The sequence below is a fragment of the Bos indicus genome, chromosome X, assembly GCF_029378745.1.
Source record: "Bos indicus isolate NIAB-ARS_2022 breed Sahiwal x Tharparkar chromosome X, NIAB-ARS_B.indTharparkar_mat_pri_1.0, whole genome shotgun sequence".
NCBI classification, from domain to species: Eukaryota; Metazoa; Chordata; class Mammalia; order Artiodactyla; family Bovidae; genus Bos; species Bos indicus.
The window spans coordinates 96,638,465-96,653,533 of record NC_091789.1 but is presented as its reverse complement, the minus strand read 5'-3'; the positions used below and the strand labels follow the sequence as shown (position 1 = coordinate 96,653,533).

The 15,069-nt window shown below is 41.5% G+C and overlaps 2 protein-coding genes across 2 annotated transcripts in view; one reads left to right on the top strand and one right to left on the bottom strand.

Moving 5' to 3' along the window:
* LOC139181441 (P antigen family member 1-like) overlaps positions 1-15,069 on the bottom strand; it is a 181,053-nt gene that overhangs the window by 110,368 nt on the left and 55,616 nt on the right. The window lies entirely within an intron of this gene.
* Positions 402-5,759, top strand: LOC139181442 (X antigen family member 5-like). The gene is made up of 5 exons (XM_070784900.1): positions 402-515; positions 1,422-1,501; positions 1,978-2,110; positions 2,514-2,639; positions 5,629-5,759. Exons 2-5 carry the CDS (start codon positions 1,430-1,432, stop codon positions 5,649-5,651), a joined length of 354 nt encoding a protein of 117 aa, XP_070641001.1. The 5' UTR covers positions 402-515; positions 1,422-1,429; the 3' UTR covers positions 5,652-5,759.

Below are 15,069 nucleotides of genomic sequence, written 5' to 3'. Positions count from 1 at the left end.
CTCATCCTCCAGAGACCCTGCAGTTCCAGGACTCCACCTCAATGGCGGGAAAACAGCAACCTGCACTGCTGCTGCTAAGTCACTTCAGTCGTGTCCGACTCTGTGCGACCCCATAGACGGCAGCCCACCAGGCTCCCCCGTCCCTGGGATTCTCCAGGCAACACTGGAGTGGGTTGCCATTTCCTTCTCCAATGCATGAGAGTGAAAAATGAAAGTGAAGTTGCTCAGTCGTGTCTGACTCTTAGCGACCCCATGGACTGTGTAGCCCACCAGGCTCCTCCATCCATGGGATTTTCCAGGCAAGAGTACTAGAGTGGGGTGCCATTGCCTTCTCCGGCAACCTGCACTGCACACGCCCAACTCAGTGAGCATGCGCAGTGTGTGCGGGCGCATCCGTTGCTGCGCATGCGCCTTGGTGCGCATACGCCTTCCTGAGCGATCTGTGAGGAGCGTTGGGCGTGAGACGGGTCTGTTTATTCAGTCCCGGTTCTTTCTCACTACTTGAGACTCACCAGGTAGGTTCACAGGTCTGTCCTGTCTGGAATTTAAGTGTGTGTGCGTGTGAGGGGGAGCCAGCAAGTTTCGCACGGGCTGGGCAGTGTGATCTAGGGCTTTTGAGGAGGAAGGCCCTCAAGGTAGTCATCTTTCTCCTCACAAGTGTTGCGACGCCATACTTCTTGCCTTGGTGGGCGGAGAGGAAGGGCAGTGGGCAGAGTAGGGCAGGCGGTAGGATGATGGTGGGGGGAGACTTGGGGGTGCTATTTGAGATATCTGGTTCATTGGGGCCCTGGAACTGACAACAGAGCACAGAATCTGGGGCCGGCAGTGGGACCTGGGCAGGGGGCGGGGTGGGCGATTAAGGAAAGGCCTAGAAACCGGACCGCAGTGGGGTTGTGACTGTATCGCGGGTTTTGTGGTAAGGTGCCAAGAGAGAAGTGGACCGGTTGCTCTGTATGCAGCCTCACCTCAGCCCCAGACACTGAGAAAATCGCCATAGTCAGGCTGTAAAGACTGAGCCTTTCTTCCTGTTCCAACTGAATTCCAAGGGAGTTGGGGAAAATAGGTCTGGTGAATAGGAGTGTGACATGAGCAATAGTCCTGAGCTTTTGAATTCCTAGCAGTATTTCACTAAAGATCTTCATGATGGAGAATTCTGTTGTGAAATCAAACATGCTGACAAAAATTCAGCCTTCTTATATACCTTAAGGTGATTTCGCTACCAGCTTTGTAAAGACACAAATGGCTTTGCAAGCGACTGTATTTGGTGTAATTGAAATGCATGTACACTCATGCTTAACCAGAGTTTTCTTTTGAAAGTATTTTCACATTAAAAAAAAACAAGTCAACATAAGGTCATAAAAGTGATCAAATATAGCTGTACTCTTAAATACAATTTCTAAATCACAATATTCTGCTTTCAGGGAGAAATATGAGTGGGCAAGTGGCATCAACATTGGGACCTACAAAGCCAGATTGCTCCCAGGTGGATGAACCTGTGGTTGTGAGTAACCTTACCATTTGGTGTTTTCTATTAGCACAAGTTTATTTTTGAGAAAATCATGTTAAGTAGTACACATGTGGTGATAAAGGTCTTCCATGCTGATAAAGGGTGACACTTTGTCTTAGGAAGAAACATTGATCCAGATATATTATACTCCTGGATGTTGCCTGGATGATTATACTGTTAAATTCCCTGGAAATGTGCCCAGTGACTCCCTCCTCCTGCTAATTAACAACAGGCTGCATACTTCCATCCCAACATAGACTTAAATAACTTCCAAAGTCTTTCTGGGTAACTCTTATGGGAGCTAACGCTTCTCTGTGGGAAGAGTAACTTTATTAAAATAAGTACATAGAATTGTGTTGAGAAAACGTTGTTAGGTTTACTTATGCTCAGATATATGTATGTATTATGTATATTTATGCTATTAGATGTGTTAACAACAAAAGTTTTTATTTGCATGCACACTCTACTAGGACCAGCAGCCCAGTGTTGAGCAACCTCACCAAGAGGAACCATCAGCTGAGATTCAGGATATCACACCTAGAAATGAGGAAGGAGAGGATCCAGTGAATCGTGATGAAGAAGAGGAGAAGGATCCCTTTGAAGGTAAAGTGTATCTGTGCGTCATGCCTTAAGACATAACCAGTAAGAAGAGGAAAGGAAACATTAGAAAAGGACTTCAGACAGTTCCTAAAAAACTGAGGAGAGTATAGTTTGCAGGTTAGTGTGGTCGCTCAAATTTTCCCTTGTTTTCAAGACAAAGAGAAAGGGGCAACTAAGGTGTCTGAGGACAACGCTGGAAAAGGAAAATGGTAATAACATTCAGAAAATTCTGCTTTCCTTTTTCTCCAGCAAAACATTCCCGGAAGAATGCTCCTGAGGTTCTTATTCATCACATTTTTAGCATACTAACCTAAGGCTTTTAATTCATAACACCGAGGGAATGAAGATCATCATTCCCTTGTTTGTATTGTATGCTTTACAGCTGAATTGATGCATTTTTTTAAAGATTCTGGCCTGGAAGCTGATCTCCAGCTATTTGCTGAGGCAAAGACTGGGGATGAAGGTGGAGATGGTCCTGATGTCAGGGAGGAGTTTGCATCAAATACAGAGCCTGTTGAAATGCCAGAAGCAGGTATGTCATCCATTCAGAAAGTAATTTATGTGGTTTCTGTTTTTCAGAATATTATATCTTTACTAATATAGAGGGAACATTACTATTATTTTAATAACAGAGTTCACATATTCTTTGAAAAATAGTTCAGACCCCAGATGCCTGAGTGCCTGACTTATAGACTTTCAAATAACGAAGCAGACAGGATCAAAGCCATATCGAATTGAAAACAGGAAACAGTTTTCTTCTCTTGAGCATAAGTACTTTGAGCAACAGCTAATAATTTTCAGGTTCTTTTATAATTTGTGCTTGTAGCAAATATGGAATGCATTTGTAATAGATATCAGTTTATATGAAATATGCTTAGGCATCCAAGTAGGTTCTAGTACCAGCTTTAGCATAATGTGTGTGATTCTATGAAATCCCTTAACTTCTAAACTCAACTTTACTCATGTAAGTTGTGAATTCAGAACAGATACACGAAGATGCTGATTTTTCAGTGCTAATTTTTGCATTCTCTGATTCTCTTTGATGGAGTGCATACAAGAATACTCTGTTTTGTATGATGTATTTATCATAAAATATCATCTTGAGTCAAATTATAACAGGGGAATTGAGATTTCATTTTCTGACGGGGGACACATGTACACCGTGGCTGATTCATGTCAATGTATGGCAAAACCCACCAGACTATCTTAATTAGCCTCCAGTTAAAATCAATTAATTAATTTTTTTATAAAAGAAAATGAGCCAACATTCTGCTTGATGTTAGTTAAATTCTCTCAAATTCTGAATTCTCTAGCTCTTTAAAAAATAGTTGCATTTTAAATCGTTTCCCCTGGGAAGCATGAAATGACTGGATAACAAAATGGCCAAAGATAGTCTAGTTTCCTGTTTCTGTGGCTGATCAAGTTGAGAGAGTGCATTTAGTCAGTGATATTCAAGGCAGGTGCGAGTAAGATACATATGCTAAGCACACTACCTGCCCCTACGTTTGGTCTTTTTTTTGAGGAGGGGGGAGGTTGCTTATTTTAATTGGAGGATCATTATTTTAATATACTATGAAGGTTTTGCCATATACCCACTCTCACTCTTAAAGAAGTAATAAAAATCTGAGCCTCATGATATAATGATCTCTAACCGTATCAAGTATGTTATTTTTCTTCTTTGATACATGAGTTTAAAAAGTTTTGAAGGTGAAAAATGGTAACTCTAGTTCTTCCCGCGTAATCAACTTAGTATCTTTCACATACCTGTTTTCCAACTTGCTGACAATAAATTGCATGGTTCTGATTTTAAAGGAGGAACTTCATAGTTAGGGAAGAATTTACTGTGTATTAGCCTTCTAAATATTTTCACTTTACATTTTATTCCCTTCCCTTTGAACAATTAGATGAAAATACAACTTTCAGACGACTTTCAGTAACTACAGAACATGATTAAAATGTTCTCATAGAGAAATCTTAGCCCTAAATATGTGTGGTATTTAAAAAGAAAAATACATAAATTACAAGGTACATAAATATAAAATCCTACATCCAACATAAAAGGTAAGAAAAAGAGCAACCGAATAAACCTAAGGGAAAAAGAAAACGATACTTATTAAAAGACAGGTATGAAGTGTTAGGAAGAGGAAAATAAACTCAACTAATAAAGACAATGTGCTAGTTTACGTAATTTTTAATATATATATATATATATATATATATACACACACATTTTTTAATATTCTTTTCCATTGTGATTTATCACAGGAGATTGGACATTAGTTCCCTGTGCTGTATAGTAGGACCTTGTTGTTTATCCATTCTGAATGTAATAGTTTGTATCTGCCAACCCCAAACTGCCAGTCCATTCCTCTAGTTTACATCATTGTGAAGCAAATGGACAAAGCCCAAGTACACATAATTAGAAATATGAACAAGACACTAACAGTTAGTATATTACAGAATTAAAACAGTATAATCTGGAACTCAAATATTTTCAGAATATTGATGAAATGGCTAGTAGGGTAGAAAAACATATTATTTAACATACCCCACAGTAACTAAATAACTAAACATCACAAATACCGTGGATGAACTTTTGAAATTGGACAGAGTTTTCTCTCAAAAGCCATTACCATTTAGAAACAAAAAAAATCTGCTTTTCCAGATTTTCTTTCTCTCTTCCTACTTGCTTTTCTCTCTCACTCATACTCCCTCTTGCTCTCCCTTTTCTTCTCTCCTCTTTCTTTTTTTTTGGTATGGCTGTGAGAAACAGTCCTATTTCTGCTTCACATTTTGATGTCACCATGTCGCCAGTGATAGTAATGACTTAAAATTAGTGTCACATATAATTTATTATACCAACTGGAATGCTTTCCAGTGTGAAAAGAAACGTTTAGAATTACATGAGGGCCACAAGTAAAAAAGGGGACAAATGTTTAACCGACTTAAAACCACCATATTGGGGATAAATTAGAACAAATGAAAATGTCTACACTTTTCCACAGTAGAGAAGAAACAAATGTAATACTGGCCATTTTATTTATTTCACTTAAGCAGTAACAGAGAGACCAACTGTTTAGCTATCCTATATTCGGAATATTATTTCAAACCAATGCATTTAAATGATACTTTTTTGGGATTTTTTTGTTTCAGTTTTTGTGTATTTTGTTCTCCTTAGGGTGCTTTTTGTTGTTAGATATTTTACTGAATGTGTACACAGTTTTGCCTTCTACTGAAAACTACCTTCTGATAGGTTCCATTGATTTCATTTGTTCTGAACTCAGTGTCCTTCTTCTCTTGTATAACTAGGAAGAGTAGTGTGTTTTTAAAAATACTGGTAATGTGCCTGGAAAGTCTATAAAATCTCTATAGAGGATTAACTGAAGGTAAGCCAAAGGGTCGCCCTTAGTGTTCCTGTTTTAGTCCATTTTATAAAACTACAACTGCAGTGAACTTTGTATACCTCTCCTGTCATCGAAATAAAGTTCTGCTAAGTAACTTTTTTAATGTTTGTATTATAGGTGAAGGGCAGCCATTTGCTTGAAAGAAGATAAACTGAAACCATCTATGCTGCTCTTATGTTCTGTATTTGACTATTAAAGTTCGGTCAATAAAGTTTTGTTTTCTACCTGCACATTTTTTGTTAAATTTATCCCCGGGTATTTAATGTTATTGAAAATTCATGGTTTGTGATTTTTATTGTCTAGTTGAGGCTGTCTGTAGAGATAGAATGTCTATATATAGATTTTCTGTCCAACAATTCCTCTAAATATGCATATTAATTCCACAAATTTAGATCTAGATTATTTTTGCTTTTCAAAATATACTATTATATTTGAATATCAACAGTTTCTACTGGCTTAAACCTTAAACCTGTCCTCATTTTGCAGCATTGAACAAACCTGGCCAGAATAGTCTTGACTAAAGCAGGTGATAATTGGCATTTATCCGAATAGGAAATGAAAAATCTTCTTCTCCATTTCAACCTGTTTACGTTGTTTTTTGTAGATACACTTTATCAGAGTAAGTTCCATTCTATTCCTAGTTTGCTGTCTTAAATATAGATTAATTATCATCAAACACTTATACTGCATCAATTGGGATGATCACAGAATTGTTTTCCCTCCATTTTTCTATAATGTGGTGAATTGCATTGGTAACCTTATACATGTAAACCACCCTTGCACTTCTAGGGTTAAAAAAATTGGGTCATAACATATTCTATAGGTGTAATCTACATGTTAATGCATATACATACATATATATACCCACACATAAAAAATTCATAAAAGCCTTTGGTCTTCTCTTGAATAAATGGGTAATCAAAATGTGCCACCCAAATCTCATACGCTGTCCCTGATTTAATCATTGACAGAGAAACATTTTAAAACCTTAATGTATTGTCCTATAGAGAAATGGAATGCCAAAGCCATTGTTAAAGGTTGTAGGGAGACAGGAAAAGAACTGCTGTCAAATTGCATGGCAAATGGCACAGCATATCTTTCACACATCTCTGACTTGCCTTCCAAGGTTTTTTGGGTGTAGGGAGAGAACAACCACAAACATATTTTCTTCTCCATGATGTCCTCCATTGGCTTGATAGTCACCAGATCTCAGAAGCCCTCCAGTTGGCTGTGAGTGCGTGTATGTGTGTGTGTATGTGTGAATCACTTAGTTGTGTCCGACTCTTTGAGACCCCACGAACTGTAGCCCACCAGGCTTCTCTGTCCATGGAATTCTCCAGGCAAGAATACTGGAGTGGATTGCCATTCCCTTCTCCAGAGGATCCTCCCAGCCCAGGGATCGAACCCTGGTCTCCTGCAGATTCTTTACCGTTTGAGCTACAGGGAAGTCCTCCAGCTGTCTGATTCCTCCCTTATATCCTTATTATTAACATAATAACGCTTACATCTCTGAGCCCCCATCTGTATCCTCATGCACCAAAAAAATATATTTCTGCAACAAAGGACCTAGTCAGATTTCACTCTGCTTAGTGAATAACGGGATTATAAATAGCAGCTGTTGTGCCCTTACAGAGGTATGAAAATCCAGGTCCTAAAGGGCTGAAAATAGGAGGTTCAAATCTACCATGAGACTTAAATAAGAGTATCCCATCTTACCAAAAAGTATGTGAAAAAGCCCCTAGGTCATGGAGCTGTCTGACAAGATTAGATCCTAGCTAGAAGAAAAGGGAAAGGAATGAGGGGAACTTTGTGAGACAGAATGACTTGAGTCTTATCTGTTCTGTCTCCTTATTGGCTATGACATGACATAACTGGGCTTCCCTGGTGGCTCAGATGGTAAAGAATCTGCCTGCAGTGCTGGAGTCCTGGGTTTGATCCCTGTGTTGGGAAGATCCCCTGGAGGAGGCCACGGAAACCCACTCCAGTATTCTTGCCTGAAGAATCCCCTTGGATAGAGATGCCTGACGGGCTACAATCCATGGGGTCACAAAGAGTCAGACACGACTGAGCGACTAAGCACAGCACGTGACATAACTCAGAGTATCAGTACTGGCTCTGACACATACTGAGTGAAGGTGAGAAAGGTATTTACATCCTTTGGATCTGTTTCCCCATTTCTAAAGTGGAAATTACAAGTTCACACTATTTGCTAGGAAGAATAAACAAGATAACATGTGAAGTAGGTATTACATTACAAATGGATTTGGCTTATTCTACTCCATTTTTTCATTTAAACATTTACAATTACAATTGTCTCACAAGTGATACAGATTTTAAATTTCAAGTAGAGTATAAGGTTAACTTTTAAAATGAACTGGACTTCAGAAACGTATTTTGTCTAAATAAATATATTGATTCAATAGCAGATTCAATAGCTGGTATCAGACATGGCATCCATTCTAAGGTTGGTTTGTTAATGAGGACTGACAAGGCTACGCTAAGTCATAATATGTAGTGAAAACTGCTCCTTGCTGTGTGTGATGACAAAATAAGCCAGTATTCTGGTCACACAACATCACACAACTCAACACCAGACTGTGTCACGTAGTCAGGCAGCCAGTCCCTAAGTCACAGCGCAGGAGCTACAGGGCCTCAGGGCACCACTGCAGTTGTTAGTTTGGCTTGTCACCTTCTACGGGCTTGGCCAGTAAGGAGACAATGAACCCGAATGGATTCAGATTCTACCTTACAGACAGTGCAGAAGCAATATGACCCTGGTGTCAGTTGCCTTGTCCCTAGTCCCGCGGTTTGCCACTGAATTGGAAGGCCTCAGTAAAGGCACTACAGGTGGTGGGTCTCTGCCAGGAAGGAGCCCACAGTTGTGCCCTATGGCACTGAGCAGCTCTGTAGTCCACAGCTGTACTCTCACCTGGGACTAGGGAGACCATCCTATGTTCAACTGAAACCAGAGATGGATGAGTAACAACTTTGTGTCACCTCCAGCTGTATAAGGAGGCAGGTGAGAAATGGCCTCATAGCAGCTCTTCATCAGGCTGCTTATCTCCCCTTGCTGCAAGACCAATCAGGAGGTTCTCTGACAAGGTTCAAGTCAGCCTGCAGTTTAGCCTTGCCTACGTAGCCTAAGTGGGGACATGCAAGGGCACCAGGGCACCAAGACAGAGTCACACCCCTACAGTGTCTGGAACAACACACAAGACTAGGTATGGCGCTACAAATATGACACCTGTATACTGACTCCTACATGGAGGAGATGCTTTTCCTATCAGTTATTAAAAATATTCCTTCATTGAGTACACACACATTGATTACTAGCATGTCTCAGGACGTGTCTGCAATGCTTAAAATAACAAGACCAGTGATGTGAGGTGGATGATGGGAATATCACACTGGTGGACCAGACAGACACATAAACAGAAAAGAAGTGCAAAGGAGAAACACAGGGAATGGACCTAAGGGAAAAGCAAAGCAAAACGGTGAGCAGGGTGGCCAAGAAGCAGGAGGAAAGCTAGAAGATAAGGTTCATTCTAAGAGGGAAAGAGGTTATATATAACACAGCCGTGCTTTGACCTGGGCTGTGGATGAAAGTCACAACCTCCCCTGCATCACTGCCCCTTTTGAGGGTGGTGTCTGGGAGGCTAGACATTCTGAAGGGAGAGAAAGAAAATAGAGAGTGCAGGGGATACATGCATCTGCCCTGATAGAGATGCAGGTGCAGCTTTTTACAGTAACCAGTTGGGGATGAGCAGAGTTGGACTCGATGACTCAAGAAGAAATGTGCAAGTGAATGTAAAGGGAGAAAACACATTGAGAGGGTGGTAAACAGCTCCAACTCCCATTTCTGTACCAGGGTAGGTGCTCCATTACTGTCCTGAGAAGGCTCCCTGGTATGAGCTCTGGGAGGGAGTGATGAGCATTCTAAGGACCCATCATCACCTAAGCAGGGCGCACTGAGTGTGTAAAGACATTAAGTCTCAGCTTTTACCACTGACAGACACAGAAAGCTTCTTAGCCCTGCTGAGAGTGGGGCTCTGGCAGCTTCTGCTGCTGCTGCTGCTAAGTCGCGTCAGTCGTGTCCGACTTTGTGTGACCCCAAAGATGGCAGCCCACCAGGCTCCACCGTCCCTGGGATTCTCCAGGCAAGAACACTGGAGTGGGTTGCTATTTCCTTCTCCAATGCATGAAAGTGAAAAGTGAAAGTGAAGTCGCTCAGTCGTGTCCGACTCCTAGCGCCCCCGTGGACTGCAGCGCACCAGGCTCCTCCACCCATGGGATTTTCCAGGCAAGAGTACTGAAGTGGGGTACCATTGCCTTCTCCATCTGGCAGCTTAGGGAAGCTCAAAGGTAAGGTGGAGGTGGTGGTGGTGGTTCAGTCGCTCAGTTGTGTTCAACTATTTACTACCCATGGCCTGCAGCATGCCAGGCTCCTCTGTCCTACACTATCTCCCTGAGTTTGATCAAATTAATGTCCATTGGGTTGGTGATGCTATCTAATCATCTCACCCTCTGTCGCCCCCTTCTCCTCCTGCCTTCAATCTTTTTGCATCAGGGTCCTTTCTAATGAGTCAGCTATTTGCATCTGGTGGCCAAAGTACTGCAGCTTCAGCATCAATCCTTCCAGTGAATATTCAGAGTTCATTTCCTTTAGGATTGGCAGGTTTGTTCTCCTTGCTGTCCAAGGGATTCTCAAGGCTCATCTCTAGCACCACAATTCGCAAGCATCAATTCTCTGGCACTCAGCCTTCTTAATGATCCAACTCACACATCTGTACATCACTACTGGAAAAACCATAGTTTTGACTCTACAGACCTTTGTCAGCAAAGTGATGTCTCTGCTTTTTAATATGTTGTCTAGGTTTGTCATCGGAGAAGGCAATGGCACCCCACTCCAGTGTTCTTGCCTGGAGAATCCCAGGGACAGTGGAGCCTGGTGGGCTGCTGTCTCTGGTGTAGCACAGATTCAGAGACGACTGAAGTGACTTAGCAGCAGCAGGTTTTTCATGGTCTTCCCTGGGGGCTCAGAGGTAAAGAATCTGTCTGTAATGCAGCACACTTAGGAGATATGGGTTCAATCCCTGGGTCAGGAAGATCCCCTGGTGGTGGGCATGGCAACCCACTCCAGTATTCTCATCTGGAGAATCCCCTGGACAGAGGAGCCTGTTGGCCCTTGTCCATGGGGTCATAAAGAGCCACACACTACTGAAGTGCCTGAGAATTCATGTAAGCTAGGTTTGTCATAGCTTTCCTTCCAAGGAGCAAGCGTCTTTTAATTTCATGGCTGCAATCACCATTTGCAGTGATTTTCGAGCCCAAGAAAATGAAATGTGTCACTGCTTCCACTTCAGTTCAGTTCAGTCACTCAGCCGTGTCCGACTCTTTGTGACCCCTTGAACCGCAGCAGGCGAGGCCTCCCTGTCCATCACCAACTCCCGGAGTTCACCCAAACTCATGTCCATTGAGTCGGTGATGCCATCCAACCATCTCATCCTCTGTCTTCCGTTTCTCCTCTCTCCTCCAATCTTTCACAGCATTAGGGTCTTTTCAAATGAGTCAGTTCTTCGCATCAGGTGGCCAAAGTATTGGAGATTCAGCTTCAACATCAGCCCTTCCAATGAACACCCAGGACTGATCTCCTTTAGGATGGACTGCTTCCACTTACCCCCCTTCTATTTGCCATGAAGTGATAGGACCAGATGCCATGATCTTAGTGTTTTAATAGTTGAGTTTTAAGCCAGTTTTTTCACTCTCCTCTTTCACCCGTATCCAAAGGTTCTTTAGTTGCTCTTCACTTTCTGCCATTAGAGTGGTATCATCTGTGTATCTGAGCCTGTCGAGATTTCTCCCAGCAATCTTCATTCAGCTTTTGAGTCATCCAGTCCAGCGTTTTGCATGATGTACTCTGCGTATAAGTTAAATAAGCAGCATGACAATATACAGCCTTCCCGTTCTCCTTCCCCAATTATGAAGCAGTCATTTGTTCCAACTCTGGTTCTAACGGGTGCTTCTTGGCCCCCATACAGGTTTCTGAGGAGACAGGTCGAGTAGTCTGGCACTGCCCCCTGTTTAAGAATTTTCTCTATTTGTTGTGATCCATGCAGTCAGAGGTCTTAGCGTAGTCAATGACACAGAAGTAGATGTTTTAGAAAAATTAGATACATTAGACATTTACGAAGTAAAATGGACAGAACTCAGCAAGAATTTGTAGTTGAGGTGAGGGAGAGGGAATCGTAAACATGGTTAAGACCAAGTTTCCTGTCATAAAGTACAAAACCGTCATGGTGAATTCTGGAAGTTATCCAGGTCTGGGAAGAATTCCAAATTAGATTTTTATGTTTTTGAGCTCATGGTCTACATGGATACAATAACCAGTATTTAAATACTTAAAATTTCCTTTTCCTTAAAAAAAAATAGTGTTGTATAATTTATATACAATAAAAGCCAACACTTTAACGTGTTACCGTTTGTAGATTTTTGACAAAAGTATACCGTGGTGTAAATGCTACCACATTAAAAATGTAGAAAACGTCTCAATGTTCAAAAATGCTCCCTTGGGGCATTTGCCGTCAGACTCCTTCCTCCACTCCTGTACCCTGGCAACCACAGATACATTTCTGTGCCAACAGTTGTGCCATTTCCAGAAATCCATTGACATGAAATCATATAATATGTAGCCTTCTGTGTCTGGTTTCTCTCATTTGCACAGTTGAGATGCATCCTTGCTCTTACATGCATTAGTTCCTTTTTTTTTACTATCGTGTAGTATTCCTTTGTACAGGTATACTCTTTTGTTTTTCTTTCATCTGTATACCAGTTGTTGAATAACTGGGTTGTTTCTAAGTTTGGCTATTAGGAATACACGTGTGGAATATTTGAGTGCAGCCCACTGTGTGAGCATGTTTTCATTTCTCTTGGGAAAACTGCCAAGAGTAGACTTGCTGGGTCATATAAGGCTTCCCAGGTGGCGCTAGTGGTAAAGAACCCATCTGCCAATGCAGGAGACTCAGGTTCAATCCCTTGCTCTGGAAGATCCCCTGGAGTAGGAAATAGCAACCCGCTCCAGTATTCTTGCCTAGAAAATTCCATGAAGAGGGGTCCTGGCAGGTTACAGTCCATGGGGCCCCAGAGAGGTAAACACGACTGAGCGACTGAACACACACACACACATACATGGTAATTTGTGTATCTTAGAATCTAAACTGTGTCCTCTGTAGACAACATACACATGGATGTTTTTTTAACTGTTCTCGCAGTGTCTGCCTTTTGGTTGGATTGTTTTATCCATTTATATTTAATGTTGATACAGACTTACATCCGCCAATGTATATTTCTGTCTCATGTCATTTTGTTCTATGGTCCTCATTGTACTGCTTTCTTTTCCATCCAGTGGATATTTTCTAATGTAGCATTTTAAACCCTTTAGTGATTTTCCACTACTTTTAAGTTGTTTCCTAGCTGTATGCCACTGTAAACATCTTACTTTATCACAATCAGCTTGAAATTTACACAAATGCTAATGAGATACAGAAACATCACTCCTATATCGCTCTATTCAGGTTTCCCTCTTTTCCTCATATTGTCACATATATCATAAATCTATAAAGGGTAAGCCCATTAATACATTCTTATTACATTATATATAATGTTATGTGATGAAAAGCTGATATATGGCAGGATATCAGGTATCTGTAACTTCTCTTACATTCACTCTCTTTGTCATGATTTCTGATACTTTGCATATGTTTGTATGGATTTGACACCATCCAGATTTGTTTCCTTACCTAATACAACTTTGTTCCAAACGACCTACTTTGTGCTGCTACTGCAAATATATTACATGCCATATGTTGCTGGCCCAACAATAATTGGGCTTCTCTGGTGGCTCAGACAGTAAAGACTGTGCCTGCAGTATAGGAGACGTGGGTTCAATCCCTTGGTCAGGAAGATCCCCTGGAGAAGAGAATGGCTAACCACTCTGGTAGTCTTGCCTGGAGAATCCCATGGACAGAGGAGCCAGGCAGGCTACAGTCACGGGGTTGCCAAGAGTCAGACATGATTGAGCAACTACTGCTTTCACAACAATAAATTATGTGATATTGTTTTAGACAGTTGCTTCTTAAATACAGGAAGAAAGGAGGGAAATATGTGTCCATAAAGAATTTTTCTTCATATAATTACCTTTACCTGTGCTCTTTGCTTTTTCACATGGATTCAGATTAACATCTGAATTTACTTATTATAGCATGAAGAACTTCCTTTAGTTTTTCTTGTAAGCCAGTTCTACCAACACATTCTCTGAATTTTTTTTTTAATTTGGGCATACCGTTACTTTGCTTTCATTTTTATTTTCTTAAACCACTTTGTTGTGGTATGTGTGACATGTAAAAAGCTGTGTACACACCCGTGAAATCATCACCAGCTTCAATATACAAAACTCAACTGTATTTCCATAGTAGTGGTGAATACTCCTAATAAGTAAGAAAATTCCAGTTACAATATAAAAATAACTTAGGAATTAGTTTAACCAAGGAGGTGTAAGATTTGTACACTGAAAATGACAAAACCAGTTGAACGAAATTAATGAAAATTTCAGTAAATGGTCGCTGACTATCAATGGGCACTAGAGTTTCCCCTAGAAATTTGCTGTCATTGTACACACATCTCTGAGCATGTGGGAGTATTTCCTTAAGGCACATTCACAGCAGGGAGACCGCTGGATCAAAGACTTCCTTGGCTAAACACACATCTGTGCAGTACCTACTATGTGCATGTGCCTGACGCTGTTCTAAACCCCAAGGAGGCATCACAGAATAGGACTGACACTTTTCCCTCTTTCATGAAGGCAAATGCTGCTGAGGGTGAGGGCAGGATGGAATGTAAATTCTGATGGGTGCTTCCACAGACCCCTGCAAAGGTGTTTCACCAGTTCACACTGGCCTCAGTGGGGCAGGGGAGTGAATGTGCCTTTACTGGCATCTGGGTACCATTTGGAGGGTGGGAGGTTTTGGCAGGAGGCTGGACACCTTGTGTCCAGTTCCTTAGAAGAGCCTCAAGTACACAACTAGGATTGATCCACGTAGGGATTTCAGGGAACGTGAATACCCTAGGTGTCCATACCCTTGGCTGTGACATCACAAAGTGTATTTGTCAAAGCATGCGAGGGATCTGACCCATCAGTGGCTCTGCACCCTGAGTGTGCCATCTCTGACCTGGAGATAAGTCTGTGAACCAGGGATTGAGGGTGCTGAAACCTTGAGGGGTTTACTATGTCTTAGGCTGTGAACTTTGCGGTTTGTAGGATGCGGGGTACCAAGGTCTGAGGTTTCTTTGTGGTGGCTGCATGGAACATTGTGAAAGAGCTGTATGCGTTCACCATATCAGTGCTCTGTGCAGTTGGGTTTCTCCGTGGCAGCTTATAAAGTTGCTAAAAGGCATGTCAGCCTGTATTTGAATTTCATCTCAGCTGATTTCATGTGTCTTGCCTCATTTATTGAGTCTCTAGAGTTTCAGTTTGGTGGATTGTTTGGTGTTGGGTGTCCAGTG

What these genes read in the sequence shown, in the direction of transcription:
- LOC139181442 (XM_070784900.1), top strand. Translation starts at nt 1,430, where the DNA reads ATGAGTGGGCAAGTGGCATCAACATTGGGACCTACAAAGCCAGATTGC. An exon ending in GGAGAAGGATCCCTTTGAAG is followed by an intron (nt 2,111 to 2,513) that starts GTAAAGTGTATC and finishes ATTTTTTTAAAG; the next exon opens with ATTCTGGCCTGGAAGCTGAT. An exon ending in TGTTGAAATGCCAGAAGCAG is followed by an intron (nt 2,640 to 5,628) that starts GTATGTCATCCA and finishes TTTGTATTATAG; the next exon opens with GTGAAGGGCAGCCATTTGCT.